General features: G+C 40.4%; 1 protein-coding gene across 2 annotated transcripts in view; it reads right to left on the bottom strand.

The window, feature by feature from the left end:
- Window positions 1-22,991, bottom strand: part of LOC138615428 (TOX high mobility group box family member 2-like) — a 76,962-nt gene that overhangs the window by 27,310 nt on the left and 26,661 nt on the right. Inside the window, exons 2-3 of one of the 2 annotated variants that reach the window (XM_069689072.1) lie at window positions 20,758-20,850; window positions 11,762-11,821 (exon numbers count right to left, since the gene is read on the bottom strand). In XM_069689072.1, the coding sequence (XP_069545173.1) occupies window positions 11,762-11,821; window positions 20,758-20,850 (153 nt within the window). The remainder of the gene's footprint in view (window positions 1-11,761; window positions 11,822-20,757; window positions 20,851-22,991) is intronic. The other variant, XM_069689074.1, reaches the window with a different exon arrangement.

Below are 22,991 nucleotides of genomic sequence, written 5' to 3'. Positions count from 1 at the left end.
GGCGTCTAGCATTTAGCACTGTTGTCGTTTGTTATTATTGTTAACAAACATATGCTGCAGAATAAATTCAAATAAAAATACAAACAAATCTGTGCAAATCTGTGCATCAATGCCTGCCACATACTACTACAGTATGATATCTAAGCATGCATACATTAAACTGAGGCTGGAGGGATCATCAGGTGACTGGTAAGTGACTGTCTGTTGAACATGTGTATTTTAGTAGTGATGCACCAAGGAGAGACCAACAGCTAAACCAGTGCTTACTTCAACTTCGACTTCAACTTTAATGTCAGTCCACCATATGACATACAGACATATAGATGGTGTGCAAAAACAAAAAGGCAAAACAAGTAGCATACATAACACAAACCCTTTACTGCATATACTGTTTACAGGTTTTGTGAACGCAACATTAAAGCTGAAAACTGTTGTGTTATTAGTTGAAAAATCACTGATACTAAAGTGGACACTGTTCATAGATAAAGTATATGCATGCAGAGGTTAAGCACTGCTTGACTAAAATGAGTTTCAAGGCACAAAGGTTGGGAACTAGTACTCTGATGTAGCCCTGTCTAATCAACAAAGATCAAATGAAAGAGGAGTAGAGGCCTGTTTCGTATAAATGACTAATTAAACATGTTGAAGCACAAAAAAAAAGCTTACGAGAGGACATTAATTACTCTACTTCAGCAATTAGACCACTGTGGGCGCAAATTTAACTTAGCAATCATTTGACTTTGGATTACATTTTAGAACAAAAATGTTTACGTGCAGCACATATCAGTTTCTGATGAACACAGCTATGTTTCTTCACCCCTTGTTCAGTAATGTGTCAGATGCCACATTGAAGATGAATAGTAAATGTTACCAATACTGTTGAAATATCTCTAGGTTTTCTCTAGGGACGTAAACGTAAACAATTGAGGATTGACCCAATAATATAGTTGCATCCTGTGTTTTTGGCCACTTTTTCTCCCCAAGATGAAACATAACTGTTGTCATGTACATGCACCAAGATTTAAATGCTGTCAGAGGCTATTTTATGGCCGCGCCTCTCATCGGTTTTGTGATTTTATTTTTTTTCTCCCCCCCTTACAGCTTCTTATGATGCCCTTGGAGATAAGACGCAGGACAAGGACATCACAAGTTTAACATTTTCAAACACAGATAAATAATTCATAAATATACTGTCTTTCAGGACATGGAGAAGAGTGGATAAAAGAGAGAGGGGTCAGAAAAAACCGCCAAATGTTGATTCAGCCTTCTCTAGCTATAACCTTCACCCCCCTTCTGCAGAGGTGAAATTTCAGCAAATCTGTCATTTTCCTGGACAAAGACGCTACTTTGGACCTTTGAAGACTCCACATATATATTATTTTTAAATGTTCTGTTTTTAAACTTGATAAACATGATAGTACCGAGCCTTGCACATCACTTGTGACTCGACATCAAAACACCATAATGTTCACAATCTTTAACATGATTTAGAGATGTGAGATATTGCGCTGAGGCATATTGACTATCATCATGCATAAACCATTTGCCAGTTCTTTGAGAAAAAAAAAACAGGAGTGAGATGATTCACTGCATAGGATCAGTGTTGAGTTTTTATCGATGGGAGATCCAGGCTGACAACACAAGCATGTCCTCTGATGTTCAACGCTAACATCTTAAAACGAAACTGAAAACTGGTTGTGAGAAGAATTTGAAGAAAACATAAAACTATATTTACTGTTTGTTTTGAACCTGAGGTAAAATCACTTATGTTTGCATTTTTAAATCAATAAATATCTGAGGTGTCTCGACCTAAATTAAACTAATGACATTACTGCCAAGCAGAAAAGGAATGTGAAGTATAAACTACAAATCATGCTTGGAGGGAAAAAGAAAACCTTCTGCACTGCATAAACATTTTTATTTTTAAATCAAGTTTCACTTAAAACAAGTGTGACCGAAGTCGATCAACCAGTATGACCTGGACAACACACTATTCATTGCACAGTTACATTTTTTTTTACTTGTAGTGTTATTTAAAAACGAGCCATTACATATTTTGAGTATTAACCACACTGTGTTTGTATTGTTTTCTTATAGTTGTCAATAACTGTAAGGTATTTCCAATTTCAACATCCAAATATTTTAGTTATTTTAGATCTTATGCGTTCCAAATTAAATAATTCACATGCAGAGGTGCAACAGAAAAAGCAGTAAAACTCTGCTTTTTCATCTATTTTTAAGATACTGAGACATCAATCCCAAAATTGTATTCGAGTTTAGTTGGATGTTTTTTTTTTAATTGAAATGTGCTTTTATTCAGCAAAATATGGTATCACAAAATGTATTATTTAAGTACAGAAAGTCACCAGTCATACAGTTTTTAGTCCTCTTCCTTGCATGTAAACATTTCTCTGATTTGTTTAGTTTATGGACACGACATTATTCATGTTCACATTCTCAGAGAATAATACACACATGCTGTTCAGCCAACAACAGAATTTTACCTTGAGATGAGAGCTTGTAGGTGGAATGGTCTCTGAAACCAAACATTGCTCCACCTTGTCAAGTAATCTTAAGTAATTAAGTTATCTGTAAGTGGAAAAACATTAATCAGCTTAGCTAAAAGTATTTTTGACACAAATGGCTGAGAAGATGAGATGAAGTCATTAGCCTGGTGATGGAGTCATTCAGGGCCTATGAGGTGTTTAGTGGAAGACAGCTCATCTGGGAACAATGATGTGTTCGTCAAAGGGAGGAGAATGAAAATGTTGCACAGTATACCAGAGAGCCTGTCATGGCTGATTGGGGGCAAATTGTCCAAAGACAAGAGCTGTCTGTCTTTGATGGACTTTGTTACTATAGTATCAGCTTATTTGTGATCTGAAACACTTTTAAAAATAGCTAATCAGAAAAGAAAAGAACATCTTCCTTGCGTTACCAAACCCCATAACTTTGAATGCGTATACAATGTCCTATATGGAAAGTCATCGAGCCATATGCTTCCTGTAAAAAAATGACAGAGCAGCACGGTTTAAGCGACAAACAACAGCTGGCCATGCATACATAAAGGTTTTCATGTCCACTATCTGTACTCCAGATAGATGGATGGCAACAGTAAATCTTTTAAACATCTTCTGGGGAATTTGAAAATTCCCCTTCACAGATAAATCTTGCGGAGCAGAGAAAGGGCAGAAATCAAACTCATCATCAATGAGTGTTTGAGCCGATGCGTGCAGCACAAGTGACCATTACAGTGATGGTCTGCAGGGTCCACAGAGGCTATCTGACCTTGCTTTGAGACGACAATAAACTCCATTTGGGTGATGTATCAAGAAAAGCAGCCGTTGTGGTACAATAGAAGGAGAAAGGAATAGCAGATCCACCGGGTTGACTGACAGAAAGACAGAACTGGGATAAGTGAAGTGTGTGTGTGTGTGTGTGTGTGTGTGTGTGTGTGTGTGTGTGTGTGTGTGTGTGTGTGTGTGTGTGTGTGTGTGTGTGTGTGTGTGTGTGTGTGTGTGTGTGTGTGTGTGTGTGTGTGTGTGTGGTACATTTCACTAAGTCCGATAGTAGCTCAGGGTCATAGGTAGCGTCCGTCACTAAAGGACAGGTGGGCTGTGGCGGGCTTCAACCAATAGCGAAGGAGTGAGCTAACCTCTTCTCTGCTCCCCCATGCACTAGTAATTCTCTCAAATGTCACATCAAAATGGATCTCATTTAGGTGGGTAAAAAGGACCTGACTCTCCATTGCAGATGTGGGTGGACCTGCACTGGATTGTACATGAACTCTAAAAACACGGCCGCAAAGGAAATATTTTGAAAAGGTGTGAAGAAGGGCCGTGTGCCACACATTTGAGTCAGTTCAATTCAAGAAAGAAAATAAAAAAAGAAGTCAGTTATAGATCAAAGATGAAGGGTGAACAAATATCTCTGATCTTTGTACTGCAACAGAGAAGTAGAACATTATTTAATGTTGGGACCAAAGGCTGAGTTCCATTTTTTGTTGTTGACAAATACGGTAATACCGTGGTCTTAGACACATTTCCTATTCTTATTCATTAGAGAGAATCGTATAAATAAATAAAATATGTTGTCTCGTAGTCACTCATCCCCCCCAAGGGAACATGGAAGCCCCGGTAATCACATATGGCACAATAGCTTGCTCATAATCCCCTTTATTTTTATTTTCATGATGTCACTCTCTTTAAGCCCCTTGCTTTATGAGTCGCAAACTGAGTGGAGAGAGGGGAGAAGAGGAGGAGCGCCGAGCAGAGGAAAAAGCAAGGGAGGGGTGAAAACAAATGATGTGGATCCCTCATTGTTCTTTCTCTATGCCCTCATTCCAGTCAGGGCAATAAGAGAACATTGTGATTTACTGTCAGTGAAGCGCAAGAGTGCATCAGAGAGAATCCACTGCGGCAGGGGCCATTAAAATAGATTTAACTTCCCACAGTATTAGGCCAGATGTCTACACTTCTATTATATTTCAATCAGCCATGACCTTGGTCTCTATATGATGAGAAAGATCACTAAGAGAGAGGGAAAGAGAGAGTGAAAATACATGCGGAAAACCAATAGGAATATCAAACTACTTAGTCCTACTAAATCCCTGCGCTCCGTCGTGCTGCATATACAGAGAGAGGCCGGGACCGAAATAGAGCCAAGGGTTTCAAGTTCTCTTAAAAGAGTGTATGAATCATTGAGTGCACTCTTGCTGCTGATAAGTTGCTGTTTTTGGGGAGTGCTGTTTTTCTGCGGGGTATGTATTTGAGGTGGAATCGAGGGAGTACGCCAAAAAGAGTGGGACAGTGGGTCGTTTTGATGTTTTCCAAAGCCTCTGATATCGACAGATGAAAGAGGAATCTGTTCATATTCTTCGGAAAAGGAAAATGTTGACTTCTCACATCAACATGGACCCCTTTCTATTAACATTTATAAAAAAAAAAAAATCATCCTGCCACAGACTTTAGACTCTTTTAATAGCTTTCTATTCTGAATGAATCCTCATATAATTTATCGGTGGCATCGTTCCATCCATTTCAGTCCTATGAAAGCAGAGCAGAGGTCACTGCTTGTTCTATTTCAGAGACTGATGATAATTGGACTTATTGGCTGACATGGACTGACCTACATAAAGAACTACCAATCCTTGGTTACAACTGAAATGTACAATCCCTCCTAGCATGGGCGTGGATGTTGTGCGGATGCTCTTCTGATGTCCCTCCAGCATTGTTTTCACATATCAATGACCCAGTGTTGGTTGAGAGTTGAAAACAGAATTCAGCTTGAATTCGTGAAACGGAAATTGTACACTCTCTTGAAATTTAAATACACGCCGCACAATATGTATCTCGACCGCATTCTGGCGACCTTGCCAGCGGCTCTGTTCAGCCTCAAAGAAGTGAGATGTGTGTTGGCGTTTTCAGACCCTCAATTTTCATTTTTCATCCTTTGTCTCAAATGTCCCCCCCATCTTTTTCGTGCAGGGAGAGAACACAGATAGCGGATAGAGAGAGAAGCACACTCAGTGGAATATAAGGGGATGTTTGGTGGGGAGAGTGAGTGTTGTGAAGTGAGGAGAGTGTTGCAGTTGTGGTGGTGGGGGTATAATGGTGCACTGTGAGTCACTATTAAGTAACGGTGCCTTTTCACATCAGCATCGCCCACATTGGGTGTACAGTGCCAGGGTGTACTGAGGTGTCTCTGACTCAGAGAGAAAGAGGGAGAGAGAGAGAGAGGGACGGCGATAGAGAGAGACGAGAGATGGAGGGTGTGCTGGTCCTAATGGCCAAACAACATCTGGATTTCTATTAATGGTTGGATGACAAAACATCATCATGTCACAGTTTTAAGAGATCTATCTGTCTTTGTTGTTCAAGGGGAACGGTGAAAGGAAACAGCCAGCCAGGCTCTGTTTAAATGTAATAAAATCTGCCAACGCCTCCGAAGCCCCATTAATTTAGTAATGAGTTATATCTCATTTGTTTAGTGTCTTAAAAAAAAGTTGCAAAGTAAAATTGGAAAAAATTTTGTATTGCAGGTTTTTTTTTCTACTTTTAGTTAGCAAAGCTAAACTGTCTGCTGTTTTCAGCTTCATATCTAGTGGACATGTTTTATCTTTAAGTTGTATCAAACATTTATTGACATACTTCCCAGCATGCATTGCATTTGGTCTAAAATGATCCAATGTCTGAAAATGTCTGATGGAGTCTTGTTATTTATCTTATTTGTCTTTGCCACTTTAGATGTTTTATTCATTTATCAGCACTGATCGATATACCTTCTATCAGCATAGCAACAGATACAATAAATGTGTAGTTGATAAACTGCTTTACAAAAATAGAATTAAACATAGTTGAAAACCTATATTTAAACCTAAATAACTTAGTTACTGGCTAAATTTGATTTCTTTAGTTTACTCAACTTGCTTGGTTTAGTTGAAAAAATAAGTTTTACATTTGAATAAGTGAGGAACAAAATAGACAAATAAGTCACTTACTTTACTTAAATTCTTATCTTGAAAGACATTTTCAAGGGTAGTTATTTTATTTGATGAGCTGTGTTTAATTACTTTTTATGTGCATTTTCTTCAAAACATTAAGTGAAGTGAATGGATGAATGAGTTTGCGTGTGTGGAGTTCAGCTGATGTGTGTGAGAGCGATACATTTTCAGGAGAAAGAGGCTGGGTGGGTGAACAAGGGTGAAATAACTGAGAAAGAAAGAGTAAGACGGAGAATGTGAGTGTGGGGGGCGCGTCGGAGTTAAGAAATACACAAAAATAAACAGACAGAGCCGTAGCCTGAAAACAGACAGAAAATACAGATGAGGAGAAAGAGAGTGAGAGAGCCTGCATCCAACAAGTTAGGTTTCTATTCTGATCTCGACCATCAGCTGCTGTTCTCTTACAGCCGGCCAAATCAATAGAGACACATGGCTCAGCAAGACACCTGGAAGCAGAAAACATAGTGGCATAAACAGGCTGAAACTTGCTGCTTCTCCAAAGACCAGTGGCCCCTGAGCTTCCTCTACTGCAAAGGGATACAATGCAACAAGTAGAGCACAACAGACAGGAAGAGTAACATACATAAAATGACTCCCCCTCTTCCTGCTACTGGCCTGTTTTCTCCTTTAAGCTCCAACTCTAACCAGCTACTGTATTTCTCTAAATCATACGTATATACACATGGACATGCATCCACACAGCCAAACCAGCTAAAACAGAAATATACATGCAAGTACAAGTCTGTGATCATTCAAAGTGATCAGGCCTGATATGAATCCAAATAAAGAACACTTATTATCCATTATAGAAAATGACAATTTGTGTTGGGGGAGGGGGGTGGGTGGGTGGGTGGGTGGGGGGGGGTGAAGGAAGCCATTTTGGATTTGGCTGTGTTCATTTTCATGAAGCTATTACAGTGCAGCAAAAATATACACTGCAGCCAGCATTATTTTACATATATATGAGTGGTAGGTGGATAATGACTGAATTGCAATCTTCACTTTATTATTAAGTTTGAAATTATGTTCTTCCACGGGAGGGAGATTTGAGTGTCGCGTCTATGTCATTTCCAGTCGACACAGAAGCTGCAGTGCTGGTTGTTAAAGCACCCTTTTCATGCTTTTGGAAGAGAGATGTTCATTTAAGACTTATTTCGGTAAATGATGTCCTCATTCTTAAATCCAATCAGACAGCTGTGACTGACTCGGTTGTTTTTATAACTGGGGAATCAGCAGTCAATGGGCACATAAACCTGCATGTGTTTGAATCACTGAAAATATATTTGATATGGGCAGCTTCTCAGAGGTCTGCAGCCAGGGTATTTTGGATGATTTAAAATCTGTATTGTTCGTTACAGCATTTTCAGTCAATCAGGATAATTGAGATGTTTAATAATTTTTAATTCAACAAACTACCCTCTTCGTAGCTTTGTGTGTGGGCAGATACAATAAAGCTGGTCAACAAATAAACCCACCCACACTTTTTGTTTATAAGCTGAAACCTCAAAAGATGAACCAAATGGAAAAAAACATCAATATCATTAAACTGTCTAATAGCTCCATGTGTGCAGTTTATATGCACGTTTTGTGCAAAAACCATACAGTATTCTCAAGCTTTGGAAACATCTTGTTTGAATGGACAGATTGTGTCCAAGCATACAGTGAACGGTCCCTTTAAAGCTGTTTCTGATTAGCGGTTTTCTCTTTTTAAAAGCCCAAAGATGTTATGTGTAATGCAATCTTCTGGCTTTGTCAAACTGCTACCTCAGTGTGTACGCGGTGGAAGACCCCAGACATGCAAACAAAGGACTCTCTGTTCTGGCTACAAGCACCTTTTTCACAGGCACACATCACGTAAAGGCTCGGGTGGGCATCTTACCGCAGTGTTAAAACTTGCATTAAGGCATATGGGCTCCCTCTTTCACCGTATGCTTGCGCAATCGTAAAGGTGCGTCTGAGCATTGTCCTCAGAACAAAAGAATAAAAGTCTTACTGCAGGGCGATTCACCCAAAATAAGCAGAAGACAAACAGCAGAAAATGTTCTTTTACAAACACAGCTGGGGAATGCTTATTAAAAATGATAAATAAATTAAATAAGTAATATGCACACACCAGAATGTAGGCATCTATTCAGCATATTCATTAGACAGTAATTACCATTTCAAATTGATGCAGAAAGTCATTGGCATATTTGTCTGATTTAACTTCAAAAGCAAACCATATGTAACAAACCACTGCACAGCTAATGCATCCAATTAAGCATCAATTAAGAAATGATTGACTCACATGCACGGCAAGCAGTCAGAGGGATGAATTTGGCATGACGCATAAAGAAAATGCCCACATTCCTTGAATGTGATGGCTTTGAAGATATTTATAGTTTAACCTCTTCATACCCTTCAGTTGGATAATCACTATGGCTCTTACCCAAGTACTGCACCAACAAAATTGAAGAGGAACATTGGAGTTAAAGGAGTTGTCAAAAGAAAGAAAATGTTGTGCCTTAGAATCAAGATCAGGGTGAACCACACAGGTATTTTTCAACAGGGCAGAAGCAGAAAATAGCCAGAAATGTCTGTCACAAATTCTGAGAGCCCAATGCGACATCTTTTTATTGCTTGTTTGGTCAAACCAACAGTCCAAAACCTAAAGATTTTAAGCTATTAAGTGAGAAAAGCAGAAAATCTGAGACACTGAGAAAGCTGGAGCTAGGAAATGGGTGGAAATGAAAAAATAACCAATCATCCAAACATTTGTAAATGTATTTATTCATTTATTTTATAAATTTAATAGATCTTTTGCACTTTGAAGGTGAAAAACTGTGCTGAGAACTCTATGAAACCATTTACCTCTGAGCAAAGGTGCACATCCTCCCTCTTTCAAATCTCAAATTAAATGTTCTCTATTAGAGGATCGAAAGCCAAACAGCGAACTCTGTGTTCAGAGGGCTTTTCAGAACTGGTGTGTAAGCTTCCATTTGACGGCACTGACAGAGCATCAACTGAAACTGACATGTTTTGAAAAGCCCAAATTGCCTTATCCACTAAGAACGTATTTGTTGACACAACACTGCAAACCTGGAGTGGGCGTTGGTGATTGACACGTGACCGCTTCAACAGAGAAACTACAAAGCTGGACATTTATCCCAATTAGCACACACCCCTGTACGCACGCAAAGTGACATAATTAGGGCAGACGATGAAATGTGGCCAACAACGATGGACCTCATGGTCTGTGATGTGTGCTGTAAGTAGACAATAAGCTGCTAAAGCTCCCACTCGACCCCTCATTATAGTCACTCAATCCCAACTTCAAAGAAAAGACAACCTTATGGCTATAGGATGATGTGTGTGTGTGTGTGTGTGTGTGTGTGTGTGTGTGTGTGTGTGTGTGTGTGTGTGTGTGTGTGTGTGTGTGTGTGTGTGTGTGCGTGCGTGCGTGCGTGTGTGTGCATGTGTGTGTGTGTGTGTGCGTGTGTGTGTTTGTGAGGGTTTATGAGAGCATAGTGTGTGTTTAAGTGCACATACATATGTTCTTGTTCATCAATCTGTGCGAGGGCCAATTTAAGTTTTACACCATGAGAGTCGGTACATTTTTGGAAAGTGAGCACATTTTGGCCAGTTTTCACTTCTTCGAAGAGCTGTTAGAGAGTTAAGACATGTTTTTAGGGCTTGCGTTATAATTAGATTCATTTTAAAGGGTCAGTTACGCAATTTAAAAAAAAGAAGGTAGCTCTATTGAAACCGTTTAAAGCACTGCTTGTCGATCACCTAAAATAGCCAGGAACTGGATGGGCTGGTGAGTTTTTCATACATCATATTTACGATACTACCTATTAACTTTCATTCATTCACATTGTACAGGGGGTGGTAGATGACGTTTTAGGGGAAGATCTTAAACTCATTAGCATAGAAATCCAAAACTATTTGCATGCCCAGACTGCTCCAAGGGACAGTGGGTAAATATGTTTTTGCAATATGGATGCACTGACCCTTTAATGTACGGAATGGGGTTAGTTGTCATGGTTACATTGAGGGTTATGGCAAGAGACTGCATTATGTCAATGTGTGTCCTCACAAGCATAGATACATGAACACATGCGAGAGTGCACAGTTTGCATGTGAGTGACACTACACGTCGCCTTGGACATGTGCTTATGACTTATGAATAACTTTGTGTCAGAGAACGTGTCACTTCCTATTACAGTTAATGTGTGTTTGTGTGAAACAGAGACAATGTGTGTGTGACGTCCTTGGCTTTCTGCCTTTGTCCAGTGACTCTCTGACTTATTTGGCAAGGCGCTAATTGACCTGGAGCCTCCACCTCATCGTGTTTTGTCAGAACATGAAGGCCCTGCTGCTGGATCAACAAATCCTGGAGCTCCAAATTCTACCATATGTCCAGCCATGTGTTCCCATCTACCAGCTGGGAGCACTCAGCACTGTGCCTGTCTAACTCTCTGACTGTGTGACAGGGGACTGCGCCGCTCCAGACTGGGACCAGTGCTTCAACGAGCTCAGAGTGGTGAATGTTACTGCTGGCGGTTTAGCAGTGAGCGACGTGTCTAGTGCGGTGGGCTGACAAGTCACCAACACTGTCGGGGCTGATGGTTTAATCCCTCCGATGTTAAAGATATGTTAATGTACTTTGGGTAAAATCATCTATCAAAAGGCACGTGTTTGGTGGAGGCTAAAGGGATACTTAGGCTTATGAGGAATTAAATGTTTTCCTCCTGGGTGCAAAGGGTTCAAACTCATGGATGCCTTTTATAGAGTGATGCTCATTTCAAGGCTACCAATCATTCATTTAATACCAATCATATAAAGATTTTTATAGAAATTTTCCACGAGATCTTGTAAAAGACCCTGTTTTTGCACACATTGGCATAAAGCCTAAAAGATCAAATGATACAGTAATGAAGACTTATGAGAGCCGCCGTGGGGGGGAAAGTCCATTTTTGAAATTCATAAAGTTTTCACTGAAGTACAGAGGCAAATTTGAGGCCATAATTTGGACATATCATACCCACAATAGTTAATAGAGGCCGTGTTGAAAGGTGACACATGACTGTAATTTGTGTTTTCCATTCAAGTTGACCAGAAAGTGTATACATTCCCCAGTTTTCATTGGCACCGTCTTCGCTGACAAATATATACATGCCAAACCATAAATCTATAAATTCTTTAAATACTGACACCAGCTCCTTCAGACAGTTATTTATTATTTAATGTCTGTGGGGTTTATAGGAAAAGTCTTACCTGGTTTGGCGACCGAAACTCTTGGTTATTGTCATTCATGTACATGTTGTCACCATCAAACTGTGGACAGAAACAGAAAGGAGAAATAAACATGGTATGCAAGAGGAGGTTTGTAAAAAAAATTTTTTTTTTTAAATACAAAATTGGAGGCCTCTGGAGGAGGTTCGAAGAGGAAAAGCTCTTTACGGGTGGCCTGAAGTGTGAGACTAATGACTTTGTCACTTTGGTTAAACCTCATGGTGGCATGGCAGCGTGGGTAATTACTGTTCGTCAGCGGGCCGGTAATTAGGCTACATGAGCACAGTGACGAGAGATGGGCTTTTCCCTGTGGGCTGCGCTGTGTGTGTGAGAAAGAGAATGAATGTGAATGAATCTGAGTGTGTATAGTAGTAAAGTGTGTGCATGTCTGTCTTTTAGGCTGTTTATCCAGTGTGTGTGTGTGTGTGTGTGTGTGTGTGTTTGCGGCACCGTGAGAGCATGCTGTGTCTTCGGGATAGAGCTAATCAGGCAATGAAAGATCACTTGCTGCAGGTGCCAAAACACTGCTTGACACGGGGTTAGGACTCACGTAACAACAAGCGACCCCTCGACCCTCAAGGGTGCTGGGAAACAGCACCAGGTCACCAGTTGAGCACTACATGCAACATGCTAGCTCTGATGTCTAGTATGTAACTGAGCTACATCCCTGAGGGTTTCCCCAGTGAGATCAGCTTAAACTGTGCTACAAATGAAGAAAAAAAACAACACCAAATCTGTTTTTAGCGCCACAGAAAATGAGACTCTGCCCTACAAACGGCTCAAGAACTGAACCTGTGCAGAGTTAAGTTGAATGAGAAACTGTTACTATGTTAAGAAGAGCCGTATTGTAAAAATGCCCTTGGTTTCCAAAGGCATTAAGGTTTGTCATACCACACTTGCAGCAAATGGAGCAAACCTTTTCCAGACTGGATAATAACGGTCGTGAGCACTTACACGCACACAAAAACACAATGTGTAAAATAAAGGCCCCTTTTTTGTTTGTTAACTGAGGTCATTCTCTGTAGTATCAATGCACACAAGACATGGGAACAGACAGCAGAAACAACATGATCAAACTAGACAGCACTCATGTCAAATTCCTCAGATGTGAAGATACGGGGGTGTTCTGCTTTGTGCCTACAGAGAAAGTGACCAAAGGCTTGGAAAATAAACACACGCTGGATATCATACGACATACCTGCTCAAAACAATGACCAAATAGGTAGGCTAATGGGAGGAAATGGGCAGGATTCCTGGATGGGGGATGGGGGATTTAATATCTACAATCGTAGACAGGATTAAGTCGAATTGGCTAAATGAGCATGTGAGCGGTGAGAAAGAGAAATTACTGAACATTATTGCAGGAGAAAGGCCGGGGGAACGAGCGCCTGCCTCAGGGCAATGGTTGGTTAACGATGCATATCTTGGAAGCCCTAGTGAGGATTCACTTGGTTATTCTAATGATTACATTTACATTCAACCACACATGCAAACATGAAACTGAGACAGGAGCTGCATACATGCTGCATTTAAGCCTCATTCACACCTCGCATGATTAATCTAAAAGCACCACACCAGCAGTAAAAACTACATGTTTGTTTCAAGTGAAATTGAATGCTGACTAATTGTTGAATGCTACATGCTGGACATAAATACACTAATTTGCCTAATTAAGCATGGCGGTATCTATCCCCTGACTGAACCGCAGCGAGAAGAGTCTGAGGCTCACTGAGAGGGCCAAAGTAATGTTGACCTTGGTGACACATCTGCAAAAAAACTCTTCACTCCTCACATGAAAGCCTCTTGTCCTCGCCTAACTGAGCAATTTCATTCCATTGAAATCCACTTTAATGCCATTGGTGACGTACAGCCATTTTAAGAGCTTCTTTAGGATAAGATTCTCTTGGGTAAAAAGGGTGTGTAGTCACTGAACAACACTCCCATGTCTTACATTATAGCTCATTTTCCAAACTGAATTCTTCCAGTGCAAATCCTTGTTAACTCTTCTTTCCGCTTAAAAGGACGCAATGAAGTGAGATCATGCTCATTTTCCCCAATTACGTCTATAATGTATTATTCACCAAAAAAAAGGGCAAAATAGCCTAGAAAGGTCAGCCATTTTGTGCTTCAACATGGCTGCCCATATATTGCGACATAAAGCTCTTTCCTCTTTCTCTTCTCTTCTCTCTCGATAGCTCTCCTTTGCACTTCCTCGCTCTCCCACTTAAAATGCCAATTTATCCTCGGCTCAATGCTATCAGCTCTGCCATTACTCCCCATATACTGCAGGAATCATCTTCTCTTTCTCTTTTGTTCCCTTTCTCCTCTTCATCTTCCTCTTTTCTCTCAATCTCTCCATCTTTCTCGCTCTACTCCCTTTTCTCTGTTACTGTTTCTCACCTCCTCCTTGTTTCTTTCTCTCTTCTCTGTTCGCTTTCCCGTGTTCTCATCATCCCCACCTCTCTCCGTGTTACAACCTCCCTACTTCTACTTCTCTATCTCCCACCCTGCCCCTCTTTCCCCCTCTTTTCTCTTTTTATTCGGCAGGCCTTGGCATCGCTTTCTCATCGGCAGTCTAATTGGGCATTCTGCCTGAGACAAGGGCCTCATTAAGCAGTAATTACACACATGTTGTTTTCGGCAAACATCTCTATTTGGATTGCTTTGCATGGTAATTGTTCAGCAGGGACCACTGCTCGCGATGTTTCCCTCCGTGACACACGTGGTGCTGATGGAGAGGAATAAAAACATGGAAAAGACGGGTGGAGAGGCAGGGAGGGGTGGAGAGAGAGAAAGAGAAAGGAGGGGAGGAGGGGGGGGGGTGCAAGAACAGAGAAAAATTATAATAGGTTGTGGAAGAGAGACAAATTGAGAAATAAAGAATGCATACATGAGAGAGAAGGAGGATGAGAGCAACACTGAGGCAGAAAAGAGACAAGCTGAAAGGATGAAGGCAATGCTGAGGCAGTAAATGGAGAAAGACAATGAATAAATGACAAAAAAAGAGGTAGACAGATTCAGCATGAGAGGAAAATGAGGTGTAGAGGTAGAGAGAGCGTGAAAAAAGATACAGAGAATGAGTAAATGAAGAAGAGAAACAAGGAAGTAAAGACAGTGACAGAGGGAGACAGAGAGAGAGAGTTCCAGAAGTAGGTCATGCCTCGCAATCATCGACAAAGCTGAGCGTTTCAAAAATAATGAAGCCACAAGGTGGAAGTAATGCTAACTAGTATATCCAGGGAAAACATCTAATATTTACACAGTGCTAATGGTGCAATACAATGCAGGGATCTTTTAATGTTGGGGTGCACAGGGGAGACAGCTGATAGCAGGATTGGAGGCAAAATTACAGACTCCACTAAAGATTGTTTTTGATTGATGGACAGCTCTTCACTAAGCCTTCTAACATCTGTTTGTGAAGAGAGTGGGGTAAAGGGCAGCTGCATGTGTGTCTGCGTAGTGCCACAACTGTCCAGCCATTAAAGAGAAAAATAACCTTGTAATGAAATTTTTTTTAAAACACGATCTTGAAAGCATTTATTTATGAAATGAATTAAAATAATAAATGAAGCTAATTATATGAACTACACAAACACAACCTTTTGTCTGCTAATATTAATAACTGCACTGCATTTCAGGTTTGTTTATAAAGCTTTTGATCACAAGCGGTTCTCAAAGGGTTTTACGAGTGGTGAAAAATACAGAGGTACATTTACTTTAGGGTTATGTAAAAGGGTATTTCCATCTTTTGCTCCTTTCTTCCTCTTAAGAGAAAAGAAATTCACTTTTTACTCAACTACATGTATTTGACACATTTATAGTTACTAGTTACTTTACTGCAGATTCAAATTTTACAAACAAGTATGTGAGCAATTCAAAAAATATGACATGTTACAGATTAAACTACTTAACTACAACACAACTACTACATTCATTTAATATCTATATTATCTATGATATTAAAGTGCTGTTTATATTCTAAAGTATTATTAACAATTCAGTTGTATGAATAAAATACTCTGAAAAGGGAGTTTCTTTTTAAGACACATTTTTATTGTATATTTCACTGTGACAGCACTACTGTGGAAGATATTAGCACATTTTCTAACAGCTGCACTACATTCTCATATACTGTAATGCAGCGAAAGTAGTACAAGTGATATGATAACATGTCACTGAAAACAAAAAGCCATATTTTTACTTTTACCCTATCGACATTTAACTAGGCCATTGCAACTTATGTAAAAGTTGTAACAAACAAAAAAAATAACCCTGACAATGTAACACCAAAGAAAAACCACAACAAACTTTTTGAACTTTTCAATTAATAAAAGGGAATCTATAAGCAGAATACTTGTGACTTTAAAAGCCTTTGCCAGTACACCAAGTCTCTAAAAATAATTCTCTCACCGAGCGGAATTAATAAGCCCAGAACAGTACACAGCCATTCTGTGAAGACAGGGGGTGTGGTGGTGTTGGTGGTGGTGAGGGCTCATGCAATATGTATGCCTGTTTGAGCACCCTTCTTCCTCATCTTCCCCCTCTTCTCTTTATTTCTCTTTTTACATCTCTCTCGCTCTCTCTCTCCAGTCCTCTGTTCAATTAAGCTGTAGGAGCGACCTAACAAACCTCAACCTGAGACAATGTGCCACTGAATTTTGATGTTGCCCAACTTGTCACTGCTGGTTCAAAGCCACAGAGGATGAGACAGACAGAATGACACACCAACCTGTGTGTGTAGGGAACAGACACGCACAGACACACTCACACACACTTAAAAACAGTGGAACATTGAAAGACAAGAGAGTGAGAAGCAGAAACAGCTGGAAAGAAAGAAAGAAAGAAAGAAAGAAAGAAAGAAAGAAAGAAAGAAAGAAAGAAAGAAAGAAAGAAAGAAAGAAAGAAAGAAAGAAAGAAAGAAAGAAAGAAAGAAAGAAAGAAAGAAAGAAAGCTGTATTAGGTAGATATTCAGAGTAGCATGACAGGAGGAGGAGAGAGAAAGAGACAGAGAAGAGAGACTATAGTAACAATTCTGGTGTTGCACCACGCCCCAAGCAAACAATGAACATGGGCAAACAATGAACATGGCACACACACGCACACACACACACACACACACACACATACATAAACACACTTTCACATTCACACACACAAAGCCCATAAAAAGCACAGCCTGTGGCCATGGCGACACATGCTCTGTTGTCGTTAGATAAGGGAAACAGGGCCTCTTCCTGGGTGTGAGTTTGATCCTACACACACACACACACACACACACACACACACACACACACACACACACACACACACACACACACACACACACATTGAACACACTGCACTCACACTACACGTGCACGCTTAGCTGCAGCAGCACTGGGGTCACATCCACCAACACCCAGCATCTTGTGTATCCTCACCTTTATCAGCTGCATGGTTAATTTTCATATGTAAAACCTGGGCTTTGTCTATCCGAACACGTGGGGCTCCGGTCAGTGGACCACACAGACGACATGGTCTGATACGGACAAGATACAAGGAGCAGCTTCCTGAACCTGTCACAGGATTTTGATGGAGTTCTGTTTGGAGTTGTTTGGCTTAGAAAGTATTCGGTTGTAGTAATAGAGAACATGAATCAGTGTCGTGTTGCATTCCTCAAAGGGTCATTTCAAAAGTGTTAAAAAGACGAGCTGCTTTACTTCTCCAGCTGATTTCCTGAAAGAAATATTTGGTAGTATTGTCAGCGATGGAGCAATCTATCAGCTCACATTTGATGAGTATCAGTTCCACAGTGTGACAACACACACAAACTTACAGCACCCTTATCACTAGGAATAAAAAATAAAAAATAAAAAAAGAGGCTTTTTTCACAGAAAACACAATACAGGTTTCAACCGCTTCCGGCTCCACTGATGCCTTGTGATGTGCAGGGAAAAAAAAAAAAAAAAGGGCAGGCTGAAGCTCCCATTCATCCACTTTGCTGTTAGACTGGAGCAACCACAAAACAGAACCAACAGTCAGGCGCAGAGATGGTGACAGATGGGAGGGGAGATTGAGATTGTGTGTGTAGGATGGGGGTGGAGGGGAGGCGGGTAGGTTGGTGCTAAATTAGGTTTTGTTTCCACCGTGAACTTGGGTTCACTGTGACTTAGTGAGTTCACAACGGGATACAAATCTAAACAGAGATGGTGGCGCACGATTCACTGCAATCACAGGTCAATGGCTTTAAGAATGTGATGAGATTTAGCTGTTTTCATTTTCTGTTATTGACATATCTGTAATCAAAACAATGTCATAAAGCAATCGGATATTATTTATCTTTGAAACGTAGGAACTCAAGTCTAAAATAAAACCCCAAAATATGTTTAATACAGCATCCATCTTAGGATCGTGTGTACATTTTAAACTTACAAGTAACTCTATATTTGTGTTGCAAACAGCAGGAACAAAATGTTTTTTTAATTAACTTTAATATTAGAAATCATGCAACACGGCATCAGTAAACAACACACATGTTACACATGTTTACCAACCCGCCAAGACTGTTATTGTTTTATACTAAAAGATATAGTTGCTGATACTATCCAACATTGTGTTGCTGCTTTTTAGGAGATACGCCTCACATTTAACTTTAAATCTCTATGTCTAAAATTTTCTTTGGCAGTCCCATTTCTTAATTTAAATTGATTATAATCAATATTTTTACAGTGGATCATATGACTACATGTACTGTATATGAAATTGGTTGCTTTAAGTGTTGAACCCTCAAAGAATCATCACTCAACTCTAAAGTTCCCCTCAGTTCTCACATGAGCATTTGTTTGCTTCAGCTCATTGATTTGGTTTTCTGGCCGCAACTTTTCTATTTCAGTTCACTCTCACCGTTCTCATCTGTATTATTTTCTGCCACAGCAGCCAGCTCTTTTCAGAGAAAAACCTCTGAAAGTTGACAGTGGTGGAGCATTTAGCAACAAAAGAACCTGATATCGCCCTTATTGTTTGTGTGTGTGTGGGTGGGGTGGCGGGGGGGGGGGGGGGGATATAGCTAAAAGCAGAGTGACGATTAGACTTAATACTGATTGGATGAACTAGAGAAATTACTTCAAATGAATGCTAATGTTCCTACAAAAATGATAGAGGTGTAAACATGCTGTTTGCAACAAATTAATTGGTGATAATAACTCAGTGTTGTGTTTTTAGCTTGTTTCTGCTGAATCCATGTAGCCAAAGCATCTGTTGTTGCAGGTTTGTAGTTCAACAGCCAAACGCTTCTCTATAAAATTATACAGGTGCAGCTTCGAGTCAGAGCTTCTCTCCCTATTGGACTTGTTGGAGGAACCATGGCTGCACAGCCTCAAAGAGGTGTCAGCACACGGTTTGATTGTGTATCATCTGTAACGTCAGTCTGTCTGTGCAGAAACTTGAACAGAGTGCAAATGAGGTCACAGTCATGGAGTGAGCCACGTGCGAGCACATGTGCAAAGGTCTATCAGAAAAAGTATATCAGACCAAAGTGACACCCACATGGCCTCCCTCATCCTGCTGTGGTGGCATTCAACTGCCTGCCTGCTAACCAGTGCTGGGAAACACCTCTTTAGCATCAAGGACAGTAGCATCACATGCAAGTAGCAGCTAGCCCCAGCAGGTGTTGGTGCGCTGAACTTGACAACACGGGCGCCACAAGGAGGAAAGTAGTTATCCCACCGGTCTACCTGTCACTTCGACTGTCTGGGGTGAGAATGTGTGTATTTGCACGTTTGTGCGTCTGCGTGTCTGTACAGTACGTGAGCCTAGGCCAGTGAGGTTTCTCTGGCAGCACGAGAGGATGCAGAGCACAGGCCACTTTTAACTGACTGGGGTAAACAGTGATAGAAGATAAAGGGCAGAGTGAATGTCACATTACCCCAGCCCTTTGCCTCTGCTCACCGCAGCATCAGATAGCTGCAGCAGGAAAAAAAAAAAAGTCTGGTTTCCTCTAGCATATAATTGGTTATCTCATTGCAATCTACTGCTCTCTTGCCTCTGCACACAGTCAAGTATGAAAGAGCAAAAGGAGAAGAAGAAAAAGGTTTGACTGTTCTGACAGCGACTAAGATCATTATAAGCATTAGAACCACATCAGTCTATTTCCATCGGTGTTAACATGCCACGGACTTAAACATGCAGCATAGTTCAGAAATGAACAGACACGAATAGAACAACAGTTCCTGATAATCAGGTTGTGGTCTTGTCACTTTCAAACAAATAATTATAGCACTTGTAATGTTAACACAAAAACACTTTTACAGTATATTAAAATAAGAAGGATGGTTCATTAATACCAACAATGTCAACACCTGATTATTAATGTAGTTTTGAGAAAAGAAATTAAATTCATGTCATCTTATTCTGATATAAGAAAGATCCTTTTTTTTTTTTAATTCCATCATTAGCATATTCTATGAAAAATAGTTCTGTTTTACACTTATTGTGATTCATTGGATGAAAAAAGTTTGTAAAAATGAACTCTAAAGATGCCATAGGCGCTTTCAGATTCAAAGTTAATATGTTTCCAAGAAATGCCGCAAAGTGTTACTTCACTTTAACAACTACATAGGCGTATCTTGCACCTTTGAATGTTTTCACACAAATGTTGCCGCAATAAACTCCTGACATCATGTGTAAATTCCAGTAAAATACCAGTCTGTGAATAAAAATACATGCAATATGTGTGTTGTACGGTAGAAAATAAATTAAGAATTTTTTTCTGCTAATGTATGTCTGTATATGTGTGTGTTCTTAAAGGTAATTTCACAAGTTCAAGTAAATATGTCTCCCAATGAACTGCAGTTTTATCTTAACTCCGGATATACTCAGTTTGGAGCCTCCAGAATTCCTCCGGGCCCAGGTTAGTACCTGAAGGTACACCTTTCTAAATCAGTTGGCTAGCACAAACAGAAAAGGTTTCAGATATGGGGGGCTTGGCTACTGTTTCTCACCACAGCAGTGGGCAGTCTTTTCCTAGATGGATTGATGCCTGGAGGGGGGGCAGTGTGGAGCCTAACCCCTCGTTCACCCACAGTGTACCGGGCCTGTGGTTAGAGAGAGAGACGGCGGGGAGAAATAGAGAAGAGAGAAAGAAGACAAAAGTAGGGAAGGAAACGAGATGGCGGGGCTTTAGTTTGCGAGGCACAAGCAGGGCATTTGTAAAGGGAACATGGCAAGCCCCCCCCCCCACCTCATGAACCTTTCCCTCCTTCTCCCTTTCTCTGGATGCTCTGCTCTTCCCCTCGTGCTCAGCGCACGCGTGCAGGGGGCGGAGTAATGACATGAGACTTACACAGTGACTCTATGCAGCTGAATGGAGGTTAATGAGCTGACATCCCCTCCACCCCGAACACGCCTCCTCCTCATGCCCACCTCCTGACTCTCTTACACACACTGACAAGCATATACACAAAACCCCTACAAGACAGTGGGGCTGAACGCTGGCATTGAGCCAAGGCTCTGCAGATCAAAGGAACATCATGGGGCACGACTGGAGTTTACACTGTCTCCATGTACAGTACATACAGCTCGCAGCAATAGTTGTGAACAACTGTGAGAGAATTCTAACATAATGTACATAATAATTATGACCTGCAAACATCAGCTAATGAAATCAAGAGCACATATAGTGGCCCAATGAATGAAGATGTAGTGATCATTAAACAACAGCAATCAGAGGTTGAATAATGTCTGGTTAAAATTTTATTTAGACTGAAGGTGGTGCCATGTTGTTACCTGATTTTAAAGAGTCTCTGTGCGTTACAATACCCATACTACCATATTATTTAGTATGCCAGATTTAGTATGTCCCAATACATAGTATGTTAAATGCAGTATGCCAAAGGTACCAGGATGTCCTGCTACATTCGGTCGTATGTTGCAGCGTGCAGGCCAGCATGGTTCTCTGGCAGTTCAGACCCACAATCTTCTGCCGCAGTTGAAGATACGTCACATCGACTGAGCCACCGAGAGAGTTGGTAGCGCTAATGATCCACCCAGCTGCATTAAAAGGAAGTGTTCTTGTTACAAATTGCATTTTAAATGTTGCGCTACGGATCGCAAGGGATATGACAAAGAGGGTCAAAGTTCAGGGTGCATTTCTATGAGAAAGTAGTATGTCACAGTTGTATGCATACTACATGCAACAGTACATATTTTGTTAGGGTAGCTGCAACGCATATTAAAAGTAAAAAGAAAAAAAGAATGCGATTCAGAACGCAGCTTTTGTCTATGTACGAGGGATTTTAGGACATTAAATATGCTAAGGGTGCCTTTGAATTTGTTCATTCATTTTAGAGGTATTTGCTCAACGTCTAAAGTGCTGGGCAACTGGAAGTTTTATTCTGCTGCACTAGAAGACAAATCAGGGAATCATCAAAATCATTGGATTTCAGCAGAACGAATACGTTGGCACCAGGTCAGTGCCAAAAGCCTGAAAATGTGATGATACTTGTTTTCCAATGGTAATGTTGGTACTGAGGGTAATGTACAGACGTCTGTAGGTAACGGCGATACTGGACAGTAACAAAAGCATGAGAAATGTTGGTGGCAGCAGCAGGTGCAACAGCACTTGTAACAAAATAATAGTAAGTAATAGTAAGAGCACATCAAGACTGAATAATTCAGTGATATTGGGACTTATTACCAAATTTCAGAAATCATGACATCACAATTCATTAGGATTCATCTTCAGGTTCATTTATGGTTATAAATGTGTCTACCAAATGTCAGCCCACTTAATTTTTGACCAAACTGACAAAGATGATCAACTACGACTGTCAGTTATGCTGTTTGCATGGATGAAAATAATGTCCAACCACAAGTGTCAAAATCCTACCAAACACTACACAACAAAACACAACACAACACCACAGTCGATTTATTACAGACAACACCACAAACCACAGGCTAAACACTAACAGAAAATAGAGCACTGTGAATAACCGATTAGACCCTCAGATGCGCCCCCATTTCTTGGTTCTCACGTGGTGGTGTGTGGGTGTGTACGATGTTGAATAAAACCTCAGTGGCCTTTAAGTTGCATCACTGGAAAACCAACATGTAAAGGTGACAATGTTTGACAGATAAAGAGTCCATCTGAGCAGAAGAATCCACAGACATAAATAAATAGCAGAAAGGTAATGAAAAAAACCCAGCCTGGTTCAAAGAAAAGATTCAGAAAACC

This window comes from Brachyistius frenatus, unplaced genomic scaffold (genome assembly GCF_029030835.1).
Source record: "Brachyistius frenatus isolate BFR_SWC_R1_liver_20210118 unplaced genomic scaffold, ASM2903083v1 Contig_6, whole genome shotgun sequence".
Taxonomy (NCBI): domain Eukaryota; kingdom Metazoa; phylum Chordata; class Actinopteri; family Embiotocidae; genus Brachyistius; species Brachyistius frenatus.
Note: the sequence above shows the minus strand (reverse complement) of the source record. Positions and strands in the feature narration are given on the sequence as shown.